The following is a 23820-nucleotide window of genomic DNA, read 5'->3' on the forward strand; positions in this document are numbered from 1 at the left end:
GCCTTTTCTCACTTAACTCAGCCTTGTGCATACTCATCCTCTCCATCCATCTTTGCATTTCCAGAGCATGGGGTCTTTGCATTTCTCCCACCTACAGGTTGAGTGAGTGGGAATTGAATGAATGAGAGCGAGCCTTTGAGAAGAGCAGCACGTTAGGGACAGCGAGGAGGACAATCCTTGTGCTATCTGGAAGATCTTAAAAGCTAGACAAATGCATTATAAGTTAATTCTATAGTAGTTTGCTGTTAATGATTACAAAAGAGCAATCTAAAGAAACCACAGAGAAGAAAATTCATCTTGCAACTGTGTATAGTACATATTTGATGGAGAGAAGAAAAGAGTGAGGAGAAGCAAAAAAAAAAATTATAAAACCCCTCAGTTTTTAATATCACAAATGAGGGTTCCGTGATGCTTTACAAAGTCAAGGGTTGTATGCTTCATTTTCATTCACATTCCCTGGGTCATAACAACTCTCTTCCCCTTCAGCACCAACATTACTTTAGGATTTAATAGTTGTGAAACCAAGGGACACAGACTGGTTGGGAAGGAGGAAATCAAGAGAGAACATCTCCTCCTGGCAGCCCCAGGCAGAATCACAGAGCATCACTCATCCTTCAATAATGAGTCAGATGTGCTGGGCTGGGCATAATGTCTGTGCCCATTCATGTGAAAATGGCAATTTCAGAGAAGGGGATATGCACAGCTGGAATGCCACAGAGGTGAGATCCTCAGATGGCATTTCATGCCATCTTTGTGTCTGCTCTGGCTAACTGGCAAAGTGCTAGTCACTTTAATTCCCTGCCTGTTGAAAGAACCGAATAGCCAGTGGCAAGAATAATTACTATATGATATGGAAGCTCCCCTCGAGGGGACCCCTGTTCTGTGGCATAAACCCTCCTCTTCACAAGTTGCATTTCCAGAACACAGTTCAATTAAACGTGGATTTCCTTTGTGTAATGGAATCTCTAAGTTTGAACTGTTTCCCAAATTTCTTCTATAGGCAGGGATACAAATGAGTCCCCCTGGGTTTGGAAGTCATTCTTTAGCCTTTTGAAAGTTGTCTGTTATAGAAGAAAGAAGAGGCTTTAATTTCACTGACAAGTGATTACAAATCCTCCCGTGGCTTATGATTGCCTGTGTCACCAAAGCACGGGGCTCATGCTGTGTGGAGATTCGTAGGAGAAATGGGGCTTACACTGTGTGGAGATCCATAGGGGAAATTCAAGACTAGATGTATGTGAATTCTGGAGACTAGATATATGTGAATTTTTGTTTTTGTTGTTCTTTACCTAAACTTTCCAAATTGACATTAAGAATGTCTGGATAAAATAGCCAGAAAGAGTAAAAAAGAAAGAGCGCGCCCTAAAGCCAAGCCCCAAACTAGAAACTGGAAATAAATCTGAAAAGAAGAATGTCGAGTGATTTCAATGCTCCAGGGAAGCAGCTCACACAAGCTGTGCTAGAGGAAGATGTGTTCACAGCAATGAGCCCGAAGAACCCTGGAGTGCTAAAGAGTTGTCGGAGCCCTGTGGAGCTGACAGTGGGGTCAAAGGAAGCCTGGTGCGTTGTGGAAATTCCCACCATGGACTTTCAGGGTCTGACTCTTCCCAGTCTGGAGAATCTTAGAAGTACAATTGGAGCAGGGCACAAAGCTGAAGATGAGACGCCAGACAGAGGCCTTCATCCTGACCCGCTCGTCCAAGACCCCTTTAGTGTCCGGTGTTTCCAGATCACTGACCTTAGGGCTCGATGTGTCCAGTTACGGTACACTGCAGTGAAAGATCTGGTTAACCTAAGAGAGAGTCCTCGTCAAACCTAAGAAAGGCTTAAAGACTCCGATGGGAAGGCGTGACTTGGCTAATGTGCAGAGCACACACACACACACACACACACACACACACACAAAAATGCCAAACTGCCTTGTGAGTCCTCCGGCTGGATTGGAAAGGGAGGGAGGGGAGGTGCGACAGAAAGAACAAAGCAAACACGATACAAAAAGCAGAAGAAGCAAGGATTGTTACGGATGCGAGAGCCCCGGAAAAAGACCATCAGACTCAGTTCAGATTACAACGAGCCAGGCTTATGAAAACGGCTAGCTGGCCTTACAGTATCTAATCCAAAGCAACGAGAAACAAGCGGTGCAGAGGCAGGAGAATGAAGGACCTCAAGACAGGGTTTCTCTGTGTAGCCCTGACTGTCCTGGAACTCACTCTGTAGGCCAGGCTGGTCTGGAATTTGGAGAACCACCTGCCTCTGCCTGCTGCTGAGTGCTGAGATTAAAGGTATGCACCATCACCTCCTGATGTAAAGGAAGGAGTTTGAAAGCAAAACCACAAGAACTGCTTTGCTCTGAACAGTTAAGTGGTGAAGGTGGCCTCAAAATAGTCCTTGAACAACCACATAAGCTAAATTACAGAATCCAAAATCAGCAGTTAGACATTTCATAGCAAGCAGGTCATCATGACCTTATGTTTTTGTGGGGGGGTCAAGGAGTCAGAGACATAGAGCTCTTAGTACCAAGATGAATCCCTAACACAAAATCGGTTTTCTTTAGCTATCACAAAATGATTCAGAGAGCAGGAAAATATATCTAAAGAACCAAAACCATCAGAAGGTAAAGATGATGCTGAAGGAAAAAGAATCCACAGCCGACAAGGGAGCTCTTGTCTCGTATGCCCAAACATGTTATTATAAAAGTGAAATTCTTTGAGGAATATTTTAATACAAAATTGCAGCAAAATGTCTACAAAGTAGCAAGAAAGGAAAAACATAAGAAGAAAACTAGAGAACAAGTCTAAACGATCTTCTTTTGTGAAATAGAAATCCCAGAAAAAGAACAAGGGAGAATAACTACCAAAAGAATAATTCAAGAAAAGCTTTCAGAACAAGAGTATGAGTTCTCAGCCTGATAGCTTAGACTAAGAACTCACTATAATGTTTTTTTATCTAACACTAAGGCATGCAATTATAACATGGGAGAAGCCAGGACATCTGGAAAGGACAAAGGACTCTGGGAACTGGAAAGAAAGAAATCTCCTACCCCCTCTTGTTTCTCTTTCTCAGTCTCTCTCTGCATCTCTGTTTCTGTCTCTTTCTGTGTCTCTGTCTCTCTCTCACACATACACATACACTAAAATAAAACAAAACAAAAACTAGCACATTGGACAAAAGGGAAGAGCCTACCAGAAGGCACTAGAAACAGAAATCACTTCTTTGTACCTTCAGGAATCCCATAAAAACACTAAACTGGAAGCTATAATATATTCCTATTCCTATCAAGAAAATTATGAACTTCTTTCAGATTTTTCAATTTTGTGAAGTACAGCTTTTTAAAGTATGTCCTTATGATTCTCTGAATTTTCCTAGTGACTATTATTATGTCCTCTTTTTCATTTTTGATTTTGTTAATTTGCGTAGTCTCTTTTTACCTCTCAGTTAATTTGGATAGGGCTTTGCCAATCTTTGGGGGAAATATTATTTTCAGGTGTGTGACTTTTGTTTATGCTGTATTTGTTAAACTCTGTGAAGCTGTTTCTATGCCTGTCTAAAACACCTGATGAGCTGAACAGCCAATAGCAAGGCAGGAGCAAAGATAGGTGGGGCTGGCAGGCAGAGAGAATAATCAGAAGGAGAAATCTGAGAGGAGAAAGAGGAGCAAATGAACGAGGAGAGGGGGACGTCAAGGGCCAAATACCCACACAGCCAGCCGAGGAGTAAGAAGTAAGATAAGAAGCCAAAAGTAAGAAGAAAGACAAAAGCCCAGAGTGAAAAGGTAGACGGGATAATTTAAGAAAAGCTGGTTAAAAACAAGCCGAGCTAAGGGAGCATAAGCCTCCATGTGTGATTTATTTGGGAGCTGGGTGGCGGGCCCCCTCAAAAAGTCAAAGAGTAAAAGCAACACACAATACCAATCTTACTGATTTTCTCAGAACCAACTCCGTTTCACTGATTCTTTGTGTTTTTCTGTTTGTGGCTTGCTTCCAGTTTATTTTAGCCCTGAGTTTTATTATTTCTACTCCTTTTGGCTGTGATTTTTTTTCCTTTTGTTCTAGAGCTTTCAAGTGTGCTGCTAAGTTACCATAAGCGATATCTGCAATTTTTTATGTGTGCTTTTCATGGTATGGAGTTTCCTCTTGGAACTGCCTTCATTATGTCTCATAAATTTGGGTTTGATGTATATTTTTGTCATTTAATTTTAGAAAATCTTTTTATTAATTATCTGTCTAACCCATTTATCATTCAGTACTGAGTTGTTCAGTTTCCATGAGTTTGTAAGCTTTCTGTTGCTTCTGTTTTGTGGATACCCAGTTTTAAAGCATTTCTTGCACATGTTGAAATGTGCTTTGCGCCCAAGTATGTCACCAGTTTTGGAGAAAGTTCCATGAGGTGCTGAAAAAAAGGTATATTATATTCTTTTTGCCACAGTGGAATGTTCTATAAATATCGGATAGGTCTATTTGGTTTATAAGTCAGCTAACTCTGTCATCTCTGTTTAGTTTTGTCTGCATGACCTGTCTGTTGGTGAGTTAGGTATGGAGTTACCCAAGTCAGTATGTGAGGGTCAGTGTGTGGTTGTAGCTGCAGTAGTGTTTCTTTTACTAACTTGAGTGCCCCTTGCATTTGGGGCACAGATGTTAAAATTTGAAATGTTCTCTTGGTGGATTTTTCCTTTGGAGAGTATGTAATCTCCTTATCTCTTTCAGTTGGTTTTGGTTGAAGTCTGTCTTGCTGGATATTGATATGATTACACCAGCTTGCTTCTTAGGTCGATTTACTAGGAATATCTTTTCCCGGTGCAGCATATGCTCTTAATCCCAGCACTCATTAGGTAGAGGCAGGTGGATCTCTGTGAGTTCGAGGTCAGCCTGGTCTATAGCGCAAATTCCAGGACAGACTCTATAGCTACAGAGAAACCTTGTCTCGAAAAAGAAAAATACTAGAGGTTTTTGATTAAACATGCACATTTTGGGTATTTTTCAATTTTTGTGCAGAACGAATGTCCTATAAATGTTTAGATAAATAGATAAAAAGGATTATACCAGCTTGCTTCTTAGGTCTATCTGCTTGGAATATCTTTTCCCATTCTCTTCCCCAGAGATGGTGTCCATTCTTGATTTTAAGGTTTGTTTCTTGGTTGCTGCAGAAGGATGGATTCTGGTTTTTCATCCATTCTGTTCGTCTGTGTCTTTTTATTGGAAAATTGGAACTAGTGATGTTGAGAAATATCAATGATAAATGTTTGGTGATTCCCGTTATTTTGCAGTTGTGTGTGTCTGTGTCCCTTCTTTTGATTTGGTGGTCTGGGATTGTTTGCTTTTTTTCTTGGGTATGACTGGCCTGTTTAGGTTGGAATTTACCTTCTAGTACCTTCTGGAGGGCTGGAGTAGTAGATAGTGCTTAAATTTGGTTTTATCATAGAATCTTTTATTTTTCTCTATGGTTATTGAATGTTTCGTTGAATATAGTAGTCTGGACTAGAGTATGTGGTCTTTAGAGTTTATAGCATATCTTTCCAGGCCCTTCTGGCTTTTAAAGTCTCTATTAAAGTCAGGTGTTATTCTAATATATCTGCCTTTGTATGTTACATGGTCCTTTCCAGCTTTTAATTTTTTCCTTTGCTCTGAATTGTTGGGACCATTTGGAGTCCTGGCCTCCAGCTGCTCTTCCCTGCTAGAGATCTTTACTTTCCTTCTGATTTGAGTTGCTAAAAGCTGTGTCAAAGTTGTTTACCAGCTCTGCTTCACCAGCCCGTGTTGCCTTGGCCTTGAGGATCAGAGGATAAGGTTTTCACCTGTTGGCCCACCTGACTGTTGGGTGTATAAGCCTCCGTGGTGCTATTGAATAAAGGGCTTCTTACCAGAGACTAGAGGTCTGTGTCTCTGTCTGTCTCTGTGTGAGTCTTTGTGTGTTTCTACCTCCAGCCCCTTGCCCGAAGCTCGTAAACTGTATGGTAGCACATAGAGCGCAGACAGGCGTTGTGTGCTGCACTGTATGTTTAGTGTTTTGATTGTCATGTGTCATGTGGACTGTCCTTTCTGGTTCAGTCTCTTTGGTGTTCTGTGTGCTTCTTGTGTCTTGATGGGCATCACATTCCATTGTTTAGGAAAAAATTCTATGATTTTGTTAATTTCTGGGCCTACAACCTTGGTTTCTTCTTCTATTCCAATTATTTTTGGATTGTTCTTTTCATAGTGTCTAAGATTTTCTGTATATTTTGTGCCAGAAATATTTTAAATTTAACATTTTATTTGATAGAAGTATCCATTTCTTCCATTGTGTCCTCAGTGCATGAGAATCTCTCCCTTGTATTCTGCTGCAGAGGCTTGTCTCTAAGGTTCCTGTTTGAGTTCCTAATTTTTTCTCTTCCAGAATCCTTCCATTTGAATTTTCTTTGTGGATTCTGTTTCCACTCTTCGGCTTTCAACTGTTTTATTCATTTCCTTCCACTGTTTGCTTGTGTTTTCATAGATTTCTTTGGGGAATTTATCCATTTCTTCTTTATAGACCTCTATCATTTTCATAAAGGCTATTTTAACGTCTTTTCCTTGTGTTTAAGTGATTTTGCAAAGCTCAGAGCCTGCTGTGAGATTTCTGGGTTGTAGTAGAGACAGTGTCCTGGCTGTTACTAAATTTTTGTGCTGGTATCTTGGCATCTGGGATTGGAAAGATTGTAATTCTTGGTGCCGATATCTGGTCTGGTCTTTGTTGGATGAGGGTTTTGTTCCTTGGTTTCGATTGTTCTCTCTGATGCTTTGAAGAGTCTTGCGGGATCCTCTTCATCTGGGATTCTGATAGATGTGACCCCTGAGGATTCCATGTAAAACGTGTTTCTAAGCATTGAGAGCTGACTCTTAGGAACAGGGCTGGGATAGGAGGGAGAGCTGAGGGTTTCTACAGGAGGGGAAAACAGGTTTTTCCACCATTGAGAGCTGACTCCTAGGAACAGGGTTGGGATAGGAGGGGGAGCTGAGGGTGTCTACAGGAGGGAAGAAAGCAGGTTTCTCCACCAGGATCTGCTTAGTGCCCTGGTAATGGGCCAGAGAGGAAGGACAGGCTGCCTCCAGTGGTTTGCTATAAAACTGGGAGTGAGACTGGGGGAATGGACTTGGAGAAAGGGAGGGAGAGGTTACATTTAGCAGTTAGCCTGACTGTTTGGATGACCTGAGTGGCCTGAGGTTCCCAGGGAGAACCTGAAGGTGCTAAAGCCTGAGATAAAGCCAAGAGTCAGGGGAAGGATGTTTGGAGGAGTAGATCCTGTGTGATCCACTGCAGAGGCACATCAGGCATGGGAGGGGGAGCTTCAATTTGATGAAGAAAGAACTTTAGGATTATTTGGCCTTTTAAAATATATGAAATGTTGGTAGATTGGAGCAAAAATTTAAAACAGTAAGCAAAGAAAATTCCATGGTTGTTCTCAAATTAAGCAAAACACAACAGATCACACACATGAATTTTGTTTTTATTAAAGACTTGGCCAATGATGGAAAGGATTAGGTTACAAATTAAATTTTACTTGGTCTTAATTTTGAGAATAATGAAAGTCTAGAACATTCCCATCCCTGCATCTGTACAGTGTAGTAACAATCAGATCGGCTCTCCAGAGCATGTTTGTACGCAGTATTTCCTCAGCATCTCCACTGAACACCCCAGAAACCCCTGGTGGCTGATGCCTTAGCATCTGATCCTAAAAGAAACACACCGAAGGTCTGACAGGAAAGTTCCGTGTTGGCTCGTGTTTCAGGCAAGGCCCCGCCAAACCAGAGGTTCTGTCTATCCAGTGGCCCGGAAAGCGATCTAGCCGCCGAGTCCAGAGGCACAACAGCTTCTCCCCCAACAGCCCACAGTTCAACGTCAGCAGTCCAGGTAAGGCAGACTTCGATGCTCTGCTTCAACCCGTGGAGAATTTAAAAATAGCAGCCTGTGCCGAGCGGTGGCGCACACCTTTAATCCCAGCACTCGGGAGGCTGAGGCAGGCGGAGCTCTGTGATTTCGAGGCCAGCTTGGTCTCCAAGAGCTAGTTCCAGGACAGCTAGGGCTGTTACACAGAGAAACCCTGTCTCAAAAATAAAACAAACAAAAAATAACCGCCCGGAATGCGATCCTTGTACCAAATGCAAGTGGATCGGAACCGGTCAATGTTAGGAAGTGAGGAGGTGATCGACCGACTGACCGGCCCATCAGATCCTAGGTTGTCTGGAGAACTCTGAGGGGGTGGATGCAAACAAAAACATTCCAGCAGTCAGTTCCCAAGAGACGGACCCTGTGCAGTACCCTAACTCTGAAACTGCTCCTCCACCCAATACCTTCTCCCTCGCCAGGTCCCCTGAAATTCACCCAGGAAAATTTTAGGGTTAGCCATAGCTATCTTATCCTATCCCAGATTCGTACACAGAGGACACGTGTTTCCCCGTTATTCCAGCTCATTCAGAATATGAAATAATTGTGTAAGGTCATCTGAACTACTGGTCCATTTCAAGGAAACCAAAAATTTCTATAATTACAACTACAAATCATTGTTTGTGGTTGGTGGAGATTTGGACAGTGTCAGCCAGATGTGGCTCTAGGCTATAGGCTGAGTTCTCTGCTCCTGGTAGATTTCCTCCAGAATAAATGACAGCCAGAACATTTTTGCCTCCTGTTAAGTGTCAGAAGCATAAGCAGCCAGGCCAAAATCATATAAATAGATTGAAACTATAATGTTATTCTTGCCACCTAACTTTCATTTGCCAAATAAATCACATGTCAAGCCTACCAGTCTTGGAGAAAGACAGTGTGCCCCTCACTGCAGCAAGAGGCTACAAAGTCCGCCAGCGCCCTGGGGCTTCCATCGGAACTATGCCAAAGGAAGAGCAGGAATCAGCAAGCAAACTACAAACTGCTCTCATGGCTGAAAAACAGCAGTGCTGGGTTCCCAAGGCCAAGCATAGATTTCCATTTTAACCATTTAGAAAACGCAGAGCCAGGGAGATATCCCCACAAGTAAAGGAACTTGTTGCCAAGCCTGGCACCCAAACTTGACCCCCAGAACCCTCATGGTAGAAAATCAGACTCCATGACTGAGCCAATTTCCACAGGTTGTCAGCTGAGTGTTACACACATGCCATGGAATGCATGAATTTTCTGTGCACACACACACATACACAAACATACATGTACACACAATAAATAAAATATAAGTGTGATGCATTTGGGGGGAAATATAGAAAATAGTCAGAGTCAGACTGAACCCTAGAAGTGAGGTAGAGGCCTGGCTCGTGCTTTGGTGGGAAGACATAGTCAAAACTACAGATCCTTGTAGGGAACAAACCAGCTTAGGAATATGGTGCCTAATTTGTGAATTAAACATTGAAAATGAATATTGTTTTCTACATTTAAAGTATTTTCTTTGAACACTCATTTCTGATAGCACTTATTTGCTACAATGTTAATATTTGTGTTGACTTTATAATTTGTTGGTACATTTCTTCATGGGTAGTCCTGGAAGAAACCCTCCCCCCTTTGCCAAGGCTTCCAAATAAACGAATAAATAGCAACACCTAAAGATGACATCATCAAATTGGGAAGCTGAGGCAGTCAAATGGAATTTACAGTTGAGCTTTCTCTTCATGGATAAGCTCCCTGAGTCTGAAATTCCGGCTTCTCTCCACAGCTATGAACACTCTTATTCCGTGGGAAAACATTAGTAACACTGGTTGGAGATAGTTTACCTGCTCGCTCCTCTTGGTGGCGTAATGTGTTGACTCTTGAGTTGTCCTGCTGGTCTACCCCTCCCTGCTGTAGAGTCAGAGAGGGAGCTCATGCCCAGATAAGGAGCTTTGGAGGACATAGCTACACACATTTACACGTTTCCACACGTAGTATCTGCTACATCCACATACATACATGAGTGTATTTCATATGTGTGGATACAGTGCAGCAGGCCCCAGTGTGCACACTCTACCTATAGCCATGACTAAGGGGTTCCTAGTCCCGGGTTAGTGGGTGGGAAGGCAGCACAGCTACCTTACCTTACACTTGTCTCATATCACAGCTCCAGACCAAGGATCTGGTTTTGTTCGTTCCTGCCCCTGTCTCATATGCAGGCTAAGAATCAGTGCTCTCCTTCGCTTCAAAAGAAAGCTATGTTATAGGAAAGAAAAACTGGCTCAGCAGGATGTGTTCTCTCGAGCTTCACAGGCCAGTGCAGAAAATATGATTAAAAAAAAAGAAAGAAAACAGGCTTGTGAAAAAAGTCAGTGGTGCAGACATCTCTGTGAATTGGCTACTTAGATGTCAGTCATGGATGCATTTTTAGGAATCTGTTTAAAAGCCAGCAACACTGCATTCTCCCTTCAGGGTGGAAGGAGAGATATCTGAGCATTCTGCATTGCTAAAATTCTAACATTGTCTTTGTGGTTTCCTCCCAAGCACTGTTAGAAGAAGACAACCAGTGGATGACCCAGATAAACAGGCTCCAGAAATTAATTGATAGACTGGAAAAGAAGGTAGGTACTCCTTTTCCTTTTCTCTCCCTCCTCTTTTGCAAGGCCTTCTGCCTCAGCTTCCTCACTGCCTGGATGTCCATCCATGGCTGCCCTGTGAACAGAATAATGCTCAACATTCATGTAGCTCTCTGAATGGCTGGTTAGTAGCTTCGAGGGCATGTTTTCTGTTGTTTGTTAAAGCAAATACGAAAGCTCAAAGTTACATTTAAAATAAGACCCACGGGGCTGAGAATTAAATGAACTTGTAGGTTCTACTTGAATGATATTAATGACATCTCACAGAGAGATACAAGTAAGGTCTTATGAATCTTCTGATTTATTTAGAGGAAAGGGTTATTCTGTGCTCAACTTCTAGAGATTGACATATTAACTGATAATTTTAGTGTTAAACCTGCCTAGTAAGCAGACGAGAAGGAATATGAAGAAGACTTCTTTGGAGCTACATTATATGTTCTTAATTATCATACCTTTTAGGAGCGATTGAGCTTTTCTCAAGTGTCCTAACGGTATACTGGCATTATGCTTATACAGCTTGGACGGTAAAGGTGACCTTTGTCAATCAGTAAGAAAGTTTGTTTGCAGTGACTTCTGGAAAAATAATATTTTTGCTTGACAGAAAACCTAACTTTTGAAGAACCCATGTATAATTGTACAAATAAACAGGGAGGGGTAGGGGAAGAGTTGTTTGTTGCTTAAATGACTGGTAGTCAGAACTGGACTTATAGCTGATGATCAGTAGGTCTGGACATGTGCCCAAAGTTGGACTGTGCAGACATTTCCCGGAAGGAATGGTCTCCATGAGCTCTGGGTACTTGGAAACATTTCACATTCAGAAAGTGTGTAAGTTTTATTAAAACTTATGCCAAGTCAATTAAGAATTTGATTACAAGCAATAGAAATCTTGCTAATTTAATAAAACCAAGAAATTTCTGGAAGGGTATGGCAATGCTCATGAAATCAACAGATATTCCTTCTAAGACATGAATTCAGGAACTCGGGGGATACGGTCACTCCAGGTGTCTAGCTATCAAGAGCCGTCGTCTCTTGAGCTATGTGCACTAGAATTAACGAGTTCAAACAATTTCCAGTCTGTTATGTGCTATTCATCATCCTGTTCCAAAGTGGGAAGACAGGAGGGGTGTTGTGAGGATCGCATGCTGGCTTCTTAGAGTGGGGGAACATTCTAAATCTCAGACCACTGCAGTGCAACGAGAAGCAGAATTCATGGAAAAGAAAATGTGTTGGTGAATGTTGGAGTAAATGCTGACCCCTAGCTAGCACACTGAAGAAGTAAAGCTTTAGAAAACAAAGAAAAAGTTGACTGGAGAGGACAGTGAATGTCTGGAAGTGGAGTGGCTTTGTCTTTCATTTAGGAAAGCCCTGAGGATTAGGCTTACATGGTGAATTGCTACCTGATCATAAAGCCATTTGTAACAGATTAAGAGATTTGGACTTGGTCCTGGGAACAATCAGACACATTTATTATTTTTCTACATAGTCAATTAAAAGCATAAGAAGTTTTGATAGAAAATCAGGTGGTAATATACAAATTGCATTAAATCAAAATAGATTAAAAAATAAAAATACTAGACTGAGAGCTGAAGAAGCCAGCCCCAATGATGGCATCAATTTCCAGTTTGTATACTAGAGCCCAAGATGGGTCCATCCTAAGTGAGTGGAAATGAAAGGCTTCCAAGATTAGAAGTAGAACTAACAGCACCACCAGGTGGGTACGCTGGGAACCCAGGAACAGGCTGAGGATTTCAGCCTATCAGAGTCCGTACAAACTGTCTCATAGAAGTGGGAGAGACAAGTGGTAGCCTACTTTGAGGTGCAGTGAAAAAAACAGGCTTTCAAGGTTCATCAATTTCAGGGTACAATAGGCAAAAGTACCCCTTTAAATGTCAGTAATGAGGTCAGACAAACAGGCTGGGTCTTACACTTATCCCGTCTGAGGTGAAACCTGGAGGCCTGAAGATAGGCAAGGATGCTGAAGACAAGATTCTCTCTGTACAAGCAGAGGAGTCAGAGGGAAGCAACCCTGGATAACTCCAGCCTTTTAGCCAGGGTGTCTTCATTGATGTCTGCTCCTCCTGGAGCAAACACAAGAACTGTAAGATTGTTGCAAATTAACTTTCCCTCTTTCATTCCCTGAGACCTGAATTTCAGCTGGGACTAAAGGAAAAACACTGTCTATGAAAATTAGCTTTCTGATGTTGAAAGGCCGGAATCTGAGACCCTGTTTTGAAAAGAAAACCCAATGGAAACATAAGGGTTCCTGTGATAAGTAAGTTTAGATTCTTTTAAAGAACAAAATATCTCTTTGTGAAGGAGTTGTGACATTGCCAGGGAAAATGTCCCCTCCTGGTGTATGAAATGCATTCAGTTCTTTTTTTTTTCTGAAATGGCTTAAACTTGAGTAACATCTCTCTAACCTGTTTTAAATCAAAGTATTGTCACATCCCTTTCTCTCCTGGACTTTTGTCCCCCACCCCCCCATGAAATGGCTTTCACTGTGAGAGCAGAGCAGCATCAGGCTTGCTGAAAGCACAGGGTGATGGTGTTCAGCCTGGGCTCCAGCAGTGTGGCGCTCAGCATGAGCCGTCTGATGAGCGTGCACAGTGTGGGCTAGGTTTTCCTGTCTGGCTTATTCTGTGCTGTGCTGAATTAGGTTTCCAGAGGAAAATGACACAATGGCCAAACAGTGGCTTGGTGCATGTCGTTTCCCTGCTGACTCCCTTGTTCCCTATAGTTTTTATTAGATTTGATCGCCCTGTTAAAAGAAAGTCTACTTGAGAACATAGATTGGTTTTTTTGTCTATTGAATATTTGTGATAATCTTCCCTAGAGAGTAAACTAAACATGACTCCATTCAAGAGGTTGGTGGTTAAGAACATTCAAGATTCCTATGAGTTTTTCGGGATCTGTTCTTTCCAGTCTCCACGACTAGTAATGGAGGGGTGTACTGAAGTTATGACCGTGCTATAGTGAGTCCGTACAAAACACCTTCAGGGCTGGGGAGATGGCTCCAGGTATGAAATGTTTGCCCTGCAAGCAAGAGAACCTCAGTTCAAATACCCAGAGTCACAGAAAAGCTGGGTGCAGTAGCACCCATCTACAATACTGTGCTTCTCTGGAGAGACACATGGGAGGTAGAGACCAGAGGATTCTCGGAAGCTCACAGCCGTCTATCCTGTTGTGTAAAGTGGCAAGCAATAAAGAGACTCCAGCTCAAGAAGATAGAACATATGAAGCCTGAGGTTCAAGGTTTTCATCTGACCGCCACACATACACTATGGTACATACACACACACACACACACCATACACACACAACTTTTAAAAAATTGAATGGGAATAAAAAGAAAAATCTTTAATATTAAATGAAACAAAGGTGATGATAAAGACCGCCCATTCCCCGGTGTATTATCTGGTCACCAGAGGGATGGATAACTGAGGATGGCACCCTCAAGCTTTCCTTCCCTTCCATCAGACAATGTAGAACTGAAGACTGAGAGAAACACAGAGACCGCTAGTCAGTGCTGTGCTTCTCATATTTCACTCACATCCTAACTCATTATGGAAAAGCCATGGTTTGGTGGGACCTTAATCTAGCCACTCGCCGATTCTGCAATGTCTGTGTGCCTAGCAGCATTCTGGTAATAGCCGTGCAGACATACTTAAAAGATGCAAAATATTTTGTCTCTACAAAGACAGACAAAAATATGAGAAAGAATCTAAGAAAAAACATGAAATCAAATCATGAGCTACAGCTGAGCTCCTGAAGTCAGCAGTGGGAGTAGATGGAGGGATTCCATACTTAAGGGGAGTGGGCTGGGCAGTGTGAGCAGATGGAGGGTTCCATACTTAAGGGGAGTGGGCTGGGCAGTGAGCAGATGAAGGGGTTCCATACTTAAGGGGAGTGGGCTGCGCAGTGAGAGTGGATGGAGGGGTTTTATGTTTAGGGGAGTGGGCTGGAAGACTGTGTAAAGGATGCTGGATTAAAACTGAACGTGAAAGACAAGAAAGGAGCCATCTAGAGGGAGGTCTGCGGGGAAATCTACAGCAGAAGGGACCTGAAAGTTTTGATCCTTCAGAGATGATAAAAAGCTAACTTACCTGGAGCTCTACACGCAGCTGAGCCAGAGCAGACCTGGTCTGCAATGCCCAGTTTCACACTGTGTAGCATAAACTGGACAGCTCTAACTGCTAATTTTTACTTAGTTATTTCAGGAAAATATTTCATGCATTCCTCACTTGGAATGTGTTTCTTCACAAGTATTGAAGGTTTACTCACTTGGTTTTACTGGGTGCATCAGTGTTAACCCCTGATAAGACCTGAAGGTCTTTATAAAAGTCTTTCATTCATGAAGACTGACACTCAGAGGTTCTCATCTGAACTCCACACACACACACACACACACACACAGCAGTTCTAAACATTTGAAAAAAACTTTGTTTTGTTTTTAAAAAAATATTAGTAGTAATTTTCCTTTGTTTTTCGATTCACTAACTTTAGTAAAGCAAGCTCCGTGCTGGAGCACAGAAACATTGTAACAACAGACAGATATCGAGAACGCTGGGGGGGTGGGGGGAAGGAAGGACATGAAAACAAAGGCAATCTGCCTCTGAGTCTGGTCCTCCCAGCCTTGTTCCCCCTCTGACTGCATTTCTAGTGGCCCCTTTGCTCTCTGAGGGCTACAGTGAAGTAAGCAGTAATTTAAACTTATTGTAAACAGGGCCTTAACATTGATTTTTAATAAAGATACAATATCTCTTTGTTGAAACAAATCAATTTTTAAAATTGTTTCATCTCCTTTCAAACAATAAAGTACTTTGGGTTCAAAATTAGCCATGAAAACAAAACTACAATATGGGTTTATGTTGATTAGTTATGTAACTTGGCATCTTTTTCTTTTTGTCTGTCTTTACTTCCTCTGTCTGAAGGATCTGAAACTTGAACCCCTGGAAGAAGAAGTTATTGAAGAGAGTACTAAACCGGTGAGTGATTTCCATATCAAAATTTCAAAAATGCATACTCTGAGGACAAGACTCACTGCCCTCAAAATCTAGTGCCCAAATGATAAGTCAAAAACTTAAGTAATGAATGAATTTATTTCACTCATTTAGATTTACAATGGCATTTGTTATCATATGTATTATTTCTTGCTTTCGACAACAATAAAAATTTCATGGCATGCAAAAAAGCAAGATAAGTCCATCATACAAGTTATTAGTTTATAAGGCCAGGAATACAGTATATAGAGAGATTTCAGAAAAAAATCACAATTTCATCAATTTTCCAAATTATTTTGTTCTTTGTTTAAAGGTGTCTATGCCCAGCTCTGAATAAGCTTAGCTGGTATTGGCCAAGCCTGCCATACATATTAGAAGCTCAGAACTTCTCTTTGTGGGGTTAATTCACACTCTACCACAGATTTTTTTTGCACAAAGTTGTATTGAAATTGGGCCCTCCCCATTTGTTTATGTAGTGCCTGGGGTCACTCAGTAACAGAGCTGAGGAGTTGCTGTGAAACCAAGTAGCACACAAAGCCTGAACTATCTGCTGTCTGTTTACAGAAACCCCTTGTTGACCCTGCTCCATCAGGTCTTGTTCACATGACAATCTTGGGGACCTGAGTGGGGGTGGGGAGTAAGAGTCCCTCGGGCCCTTATTGGAAATACACATGATCACTTCTGCAGCATTCAGAGATTCAAAGCCGGTTAGAAAGCTAACCCAGGTCCCAGGTGAGGGAAACAGAAATGGGGACCTTGTAGGAGGAACAGAAAAGGTAAATTCCAAGGGACCTGTCACTTGTGGGGTCGTGAAGGCCTCTGGCCCTTTTCAGTGTTCATCCTCCTGAATCATGGAAGGGTTGCTTTCAAATGAGAGTGATAGGGAAACAGGTGTAGAGAGCTAGGGCTCACACATCTAGGCCTAAGATCTCTCATCATGTTGTTGGAAATCAGTTCTCTTTGGTTGTCCGTACTGCACCAAGTTCCTGAGAGAATCCCACAAAGACCTGATAGACCACACAGAGCCTTGGGAGCTAGTCCCAGGTTTGCATCATTTGATTCTTCATCTCTGACCCTGAGAGGGAATAAAGCTAGGGTCAATTGGGTTGTTGAACTCAAGGTGGCTATTTATGTAAATAAATGGGTCAGATTTATAGAATGCTTCCAATACTATTTTAAAATGTTTTTGTTTTTTTTTCCCCAGTAAAAAGCCCACACAGTGATTCAGGGGCACATAGTCCTCTCTTTTCGAATCTCTCTTATTCCCAAGATAGGCTTCCTCCTATCAACAGAAAAGAAACAAAGGATGGCTCGTGTCCTTCATATTAGGCTCAAATGTGTTATTTGGAGCTCTTGTTTGAATATTTTTGTTAAAATAAATCAAGCGATTGTGCCTAAATGCAAGGGAAGAGAGTCCCAAGAGTACCTGGGAAATGAGGAATGACATTGTGGGGTCTGACCATCTATCTAATCCCCACAGGAATCCCTTGTGTGACACACATAGACCCCTCTACAAGGGACCACCCAAAACTCTCTATAGTGACTGCTTTAGCTCAAAATCTGGGATCTACGGATATTACTAAATTCTACTTGTTAGGAATTTGTCTCTGGAGGTCTGAAAAACATGAATTTTAGATAAACAGATAGATAGATAGATAGATAGATAGATAGATAGATAGATAGATTGATAGATGATAGATAGATAGATAGATAGATAGATAGATAGATAGATAGATAGATAGAACAGTGAAGCTAGGACGTAAAGCATAAATGGGGTGAGTAGATGAGAAACACGCAGCCCTCACTGCTTGATTACAACAATGAATTCAAGCTGAGACATTTTTCAGCTAGGAAATTCTATGATTAGACACTGTGTCTCAATTCTTGGAAGAGCCTTGCCACCCAATTGTTTTTGTGAAAAATTTTTTCCTGGTCCATTAACCTCTGTGATCGTCTGTAAAAGCCAACTGAAGAGTATCCTTCTGGGGAGTGGGGGAAGATCATACACTATTCATAGCCTGCTGAGTGCTCGTGTGTGGACACACACAGTTCTGACGGCTGAACGGCTGAGGAATTTGTTACGGGGCTTTGTATTACAGTGGCAATGCAACGCCGTTTCCTCAGAAAACTGATCCTTATGATCAGCTTACATACAGTCAGCTTCATGTGTGAGCTGATATCACTGCCTGGACACAGATTTAAGCCCTTTGAAAACAAAGAACCTGTGTGTGTGCGCGTGCGCGTGCATGTAGTCCTAGGAATTGAGCTAGGACTCGTGCATGCTAGGCAGGTGCTCTGCCACTGGAATCAGTCCCCAGCCCTAGAGATCTGTCTTTATCACTGCATGCCCAGAGCCCTGCATGTGGTATTTACTGTGATAAAATAAAAAGTCATTTATTGGCATCCTGGTCACTGTTCTACTGCTAAGAAGAGACCCCATGACCAAGCCAACTTTTATAAAAGAAAGCATTTAATGGGGGGATGGGGGCTTGCTTACAATTTCAAAGTCCTAGTCTATTTTGACAGGGAGCATGGGCACAAGCATGGTGGCACAAATGGTGTTGAAGCAGTGAAATCTATATCCTGATCTGCAGGCAGAGAAAGAAGCAGGGGAGAGAGGGAGAGAGGGAGGAAGGAAGGAAGGAAGGGAAGAAGGGAGGATGAGACAGACTGGGTCTGGCTTGGACCTTTGAAACTTCAAAGCCTACCTACCACCAGTGACACACTTCTACCCAAAAGGTCACACCTACTTCAACAATGACAGACTTCCTAGTCCTTCTATTCCTTTCAAATAGTGCTACTCCCTTGGCGACTCCAAATGAGCCTACAGGGGCAATGCGTATTCAAACCACCACAGCTGTATGTGTTTATGTGTTTAGTGTCTCTTGTGGTTCCTGCAACGCAGTCGGTGTTTGACAGTAACAGCTATTTAACAAGCACTGAGAAACCGGGCAGTACAGGGAACAGAAGCTCAGGGTTAACCGTAGCCTCTATGCTACCGGGCAAGCAATCCTGGGCAAGTTTTGTTTGTGTTCCATACAATCCCTGTGAGTGTGTCTTAAATTTACTCTTGAATTTTTATGAGGCTTATTTTCATACTTTTAAAGTTTTCCCTCAATCCTTGCAGAAGAAGATAGGCTTAATATTGAGATTACACAGGCAGGTCTCCAGGCAATTCTCTGGGGAGTATAAATGACAATTGTTATAATTGTAATAATATTTTTTAGGAAAAACAGTAGCCAACCTACTGTGAGGCATTAAATCGGGTATAGTAGCAACTTTTCTCTCATTGCTTATGGCAAAATATTGTACAAAAGCAACTTAATGAGGGTCTTTTTATTTGACCTTAATGTTTTGAGGGTACACTCTATCATGACAGAGAAGTAACAGGAGGCAGCTGGCTCTATTATGTCCACAGTCCGGAAGCAAACACACATGAAGGCTGGTGCCCAGCTTCTACTTTCCTTACTCAGTCCAGCACCCAGCTCAGGGGATGGGGCACCCCAGTTAAGCTGGATCTTACCAGCTAAATGAGCGTAATAATAGAACCCCCCTCACAGACCATACCCAGAGCTTTATCCCTTAGATGATTCTAGATCTGTCCAAACTGACAGTATGGAGCATCCCATGGGGTTAAGGCATTCTGAACATCACATGTTGCAAATGGGCAATCTATGATAGCCCTTTGGTCACAGACACAGCATTGGAAACGCATCAGTAAGCCCACGTTTTTAAAAGCAAACTTGATTGTAATGATTGTCACAGTATCTGATATCAGAAAATAGCCAAGAAACTGAAGCAATGCAGATTCCGATAGAACTTCTCTTTAAACCTTGGTATCTCTAGGGTGGTGGCCATGACTCAGTGGCGCATCAGAGGCGCTTCGGGAAGTTTTTAAGATGCCAGTGCCTGGGTCAGCCACCTCCGCCCAACTGAGACTTTCTCTGGAAAGTTCCTCCATGATTCTAATTGTATCTCTTGCTTAATTTTAAAGAGGAAACGTTTCGGTGCAGAGGGCACTTTCTTTAGCTTCTGCTATAAATTTCTGGGCTTTTGTGTATCTCGCGTGATAGAATAGTCTCGGCTTTTCCGGGCCGGTTTCTGGCTGGCAGTCGTGTGTGACGGCAAGCTCCCTTTCTTCCGCAGCACATCATGCTCGTGCAGCGCCAGATGTCCGTGACAGAAGACGATCTGGAAGAGTTCCAGCTTGCTCTGAAACACTACGTGGAGAGCGCCTCAGCGCAAAGCGGGTGCCTGCGGTAAGTGCTTGCGTACCAGCCCCCACATCTACACAGATGGTGAGCGTGGGAGTTTAGGTGACGGCGCAGGGGGTGCCAGAGCACAGGCATCTCCAGATCCTCATGTTCAATTCTGTAGAGCAGTCCAGCCCTCTGGGGTATGGCATTTGCAGAGTTTAGCAGGATATTTTCTGTTTGATCTCTGAACCCGAGTTGATTTAATCATTAGGCATACCGAGGGAAATAAAGTGGAAAGCCATCGAATAAGAAGGTTTTCAAATAGATTGCAATCTCCCCTTTTGCACACAGGCCGCCAGCACCCAATAGAAATCATCTGTGTGGACAAGACTCCCACTCGTGGATGTCTTACCTCAATTACCCTGTGGACTAATGATCATTCCACTATTATGAGAACAGTGGGGCTCCCCAAAATGAAGATTTCAGACCTTGATTGCTTCCTAAAAGCAGTGGCAGCATCTCCTCCCTACATTCCATGGCCTCCTCTCCACTGACATGCTATACTTCATCCGTAGTTTTTCAGCACATCCCGTCCAATAAGCCAGTGCTAGGACAGTGGTCCCCAAACAGTGGTCCCCTAACAGTGGTCGGGTTCCAGATATCACGAGGACTCTGCGGTACCTCTCCCAGGAGCATCCTGTCGAATGCTGGGCACATTTGTCTAGACTTTGAGTATGCTGGCTTCAGACAGAAGCCCATAGGCACAGCCATCTACAAGGAGCACTATCTGTTCCTTCTTACCGTGCCTCAGACCTGACCAGGCTCTTCCACAGATACACACCCAGGCAGTCTCTCACGCCATCCCAGAAGGTCCACAGCACAGACAAACTTACCTGTGTTCAGAGAACGTCCACAGCCATGTCCTGTGACATGGCTACCTGTGAGCTTGTTTTACTGCATACCCTAATGCTATTTCAACGTTCAGGGAAAGGGATTTAGCTAATGGATGTCTGTGGTGTGTGTGTGTGTGTGTGTGTGTGTGTGTGTGTGTGTGTGTGTGTGTGTGTGAGAGAGAGAGAGAAAGCATGTGCATGTGTCTTTGTTTTGCTCTTCTGTCTGGAGGTTAATTGATTTTTATTTATGATCGAGCCTACCTTTCAGGTCTTTGAAGTAAACCAGGATTAAACTTGCATTAGAGCTAGGATTGCATAGCTTTGTGTCTTAGGAATTCTCACTTTTCACCATCAAGAACTCATGGAGACAGCCCTGCTCACACAGGCCCGAGATCCCAGCTACTTAGAGGCAGGAAGATAACTAGTTCAGGGATTCCTAGGTGACAAAATGAGTTGAAGTTCAACCTGGCAACTGTAGTGAGGACCTTGTCCCAAGCACAGAAGCGTATTAAGAATGTACTTCAGAAGTAGAGCAGTTGCCTAGCGCGTATAAGGCCCTGGGTTCAATCCCTAGTCACACACAATCTTATGGAATTTTTTTTTAATATTTATTTAGTATACAATATTCTGTGTGTATGTCTGCAGGCCAGAAGAGGGCACCAGACCTCATTACAGATGGTTGTGAGCCACCATGTGGTTGCTGGGAATTGAACTCAGGACCTTTGGAAGAGCAGGCAATGCTCTTAATGACTGAGCCATCTCTCCAGCCCCTCTTATGGAATGTTTATGTGTGAACCGAAGACCATGAAACCTGAGCTAAATTCACCAATTCTTTCTCCTTAGCTGACCTGGAATCTCTGCAGTATGAGTATCAGCGACTCCTCTCCTCCCAGTGCAGCCTTTGTAAGAGACACTAGGAAATGTCTGCCATTCTACTTCATAGCAGGATCAGAAGAGCACAGATAAAAGCATTTTCACCCTTGGAAGAATTAGAGATTTGCCCGAGGCAGGGACATATGTAGTTTCTAAAAACCCACTTATTTAAAAATAAAACTACTTGGAAAACACAAAAGGAACCCATGCAATTGCAGAACATTGAACTCAGTAAACTTTTTGAAATAGCAAGGATAGAAAGAAGAAAAGTCTGCCAAATTCCAAGGGATTTGTTAGATGTTTTATATTTACTAAAAGTTTTTAAATTTCTGAAACCACTTCGGGCAGCAAAATAGCCCCAGAGAGGAGGACCATGCTGTGGGCAGGTCAGAGAGGCAGTATGTGTGATGGGAGCAGAGGTGAGGAGAGGACCATTTGCTGGGGGAAACTCCCAGTCTTGCCTTTTCCTCTGCAGCACTGGTCTGTTAATGGCTCTTCATCCACTTGATGCCGATTCTTCAGCTCATTTCCAGGGCAGGAATTGTCAGAATGTAGATCTTACCAGATGTAAGGAGTATCAGAAAATGACCACACAGGCAGAACACCCTGTGCAGGAGACATCTCCCGTCTAAATTCAATGTTTCTAATGTGTTAGTCCCAACTCTCTCCTTGTTGACGAATCATCAAATGCCACTCACGTCAGCTGTTGTCATCTTGGGTACCTTCCACAGCTGCCTAGTGCTGGGCTGATGAAGTTATGAATTAGCAAAGGTTTTATATGTTTCCCATGATGCTTAGATAGCCTCCCCATGTAAGACACAGAGTGCTGCCATGGGTGATACCTTACAAGACTAGCAACTTTCATCCATTTTCTTATTTAGCTTTCATGGGAATTGCTGCAGGCATGTATTACATCCAGCTTAGAAAAAACGCAGACTCCGGTGTGTTACAAACTTTCTCATGTTTAATCTTCCTTGTCTGGACTTAATCACAGTTGAATTTCCTAAACTTTTTATGGCTAAGTAGGGGTGGAACTGAATTAGAACTATTACTCTGAGTATTCACTAAGACATTTGGAAGTTTGAGGACTGACAGGTTTGGTTATAGAATTCTGTCAATGATGTTTAAAGACTTTGTGGGGGGCTGACAAGATGTCTGAGGAGGTAAAGATGCTTGCCACCAAGGCCAATGATCTCAGTTTGATCTTTTGAGTTCTCCATGCTGGAGAAAACTGGCTTCTACTGCTTATCTCTGACCTCCATATACCCACCCTGGTGTACACACACACACACAATATATATACACACACACACACACACACACATATATCTTTCATGCAAATGGATATATCATGATATATGCAGCTCATTACTTTCTCTGCTATTACAAGTCCCCAGCTCCTGGGAGAGAATCACCAGCTGAGTAAATGGCATACACAGTGTGCTAGTAGAATCAGCCTTGACACCAGACAGGAAGTAGCTTCTGCCTTTGGTGATTCTGAGCTCTAACTTTGGAAACAGGATCCTTAAACAGGATCCTTACTCATAAAGGTAGAAAGCAATTCCAATCATATTCTTATTCCAAAATTCTACAGTTTTTAAATAGAACTAAGTGATCTCTGAAGCTACTTAGCTACAAAACTCTAGAAATTGATATGTTCATATTTCCAATGTCAAGGGCCCAGGAAACGTTGCTGTCAATTATATTGCAGAAACCACTCTTGAGACCCCCTTAAGAATTAATGATGCGCACTGGAGCATCAACCATCAATCTGTATGGATAAAATATGGTGGCCAAACCGAGAGAAATGTGTGGAGTATGTCCCTCCTGTTTCATCTATTCATTAGATTGGCCCTGTGGGCGAGGCAGAACAGGCTCCAGGAGAAGAAAGCAAACCGAGAGTAAGAAGGTGTCCTCTACAGTCCTCAGAACCATTTCACAGAGGGGGAAACTGAGGTTGAGTAATGGGCCAAAGGGGCCCCCTTAACGAGCAGCAGTTCCATCGGACATTCTTTAGCCCATTGTCCCATCACACAACGATATCCTTCCTCTTTAATCCTCTACCACAGTCTTTCCCGAGCTAGGGCGTTGTGCTGACAGGTGAGTCTCATTGGGAGGGCAATGCTGGAGATCACACGCAAGGTCTCTCACCCGCTACACAGGTGCTCCACCAATGAGTACATCTCCGAGGCTTGAGGGCTATCCCACCACACAGCCAAAGCTGGCCTCAAACTCCAGACCCTCCTGCATCTGTCTTCCAAATGCTGGAGTTATAGGTTTACAGGCCTTTCTGTGCTAGTCCAGAAAATGTAATGTTCTCACAGTACAATAGCTGAGTGATATTAATAACTCGTCTGCA

General features: G+C 42.8%; 1 protein-coding gene across 1 annotated transcript in view; it reads left to right on the plus strand.

Annotated features, from left to right (window-relative positions):
- The window catches only part of Necab1 (N-terminal EF-hand calcium binding protein 1), a 139515-nt gene that overhangs the window by 106964 nt on the left and 8731 nt on the right, over positions 1-23820 (plus strand). Inside the window, exons 7-10 of the mRNA XM_057790417.1 lie at positions 7742-7863; positions 10408-10484; positions 15431-15484; positions 19646-19758. Coding sequence (XP_057646400.1) covers positions 7742-7863; positions 10408-10484; positions 15431-15484; positions 19646-19758 — 366 coding nt within the window. The remainder of the gene's footprint in view (positions 1-7741; positions 7864-10407; positions 10485-15430; positions 15485-19645; positions 19759-23820) is intronic.

Source organism: Chionomys nivalis, chromosome 16 (genome assembly GCF_950005125.1).
Source record: "Chionomys nivalis chromosome 16, mChiNiv1.1, whole genome shotgun sequence".
In the NCBI taxonomy this organism is placed as follows: domain Eukaryota; kingdom Metazoa; phylum Chordata; class Mammalia; order Rodentia; family Cricetidae; genus Chionomys; species Chionomys nivalis.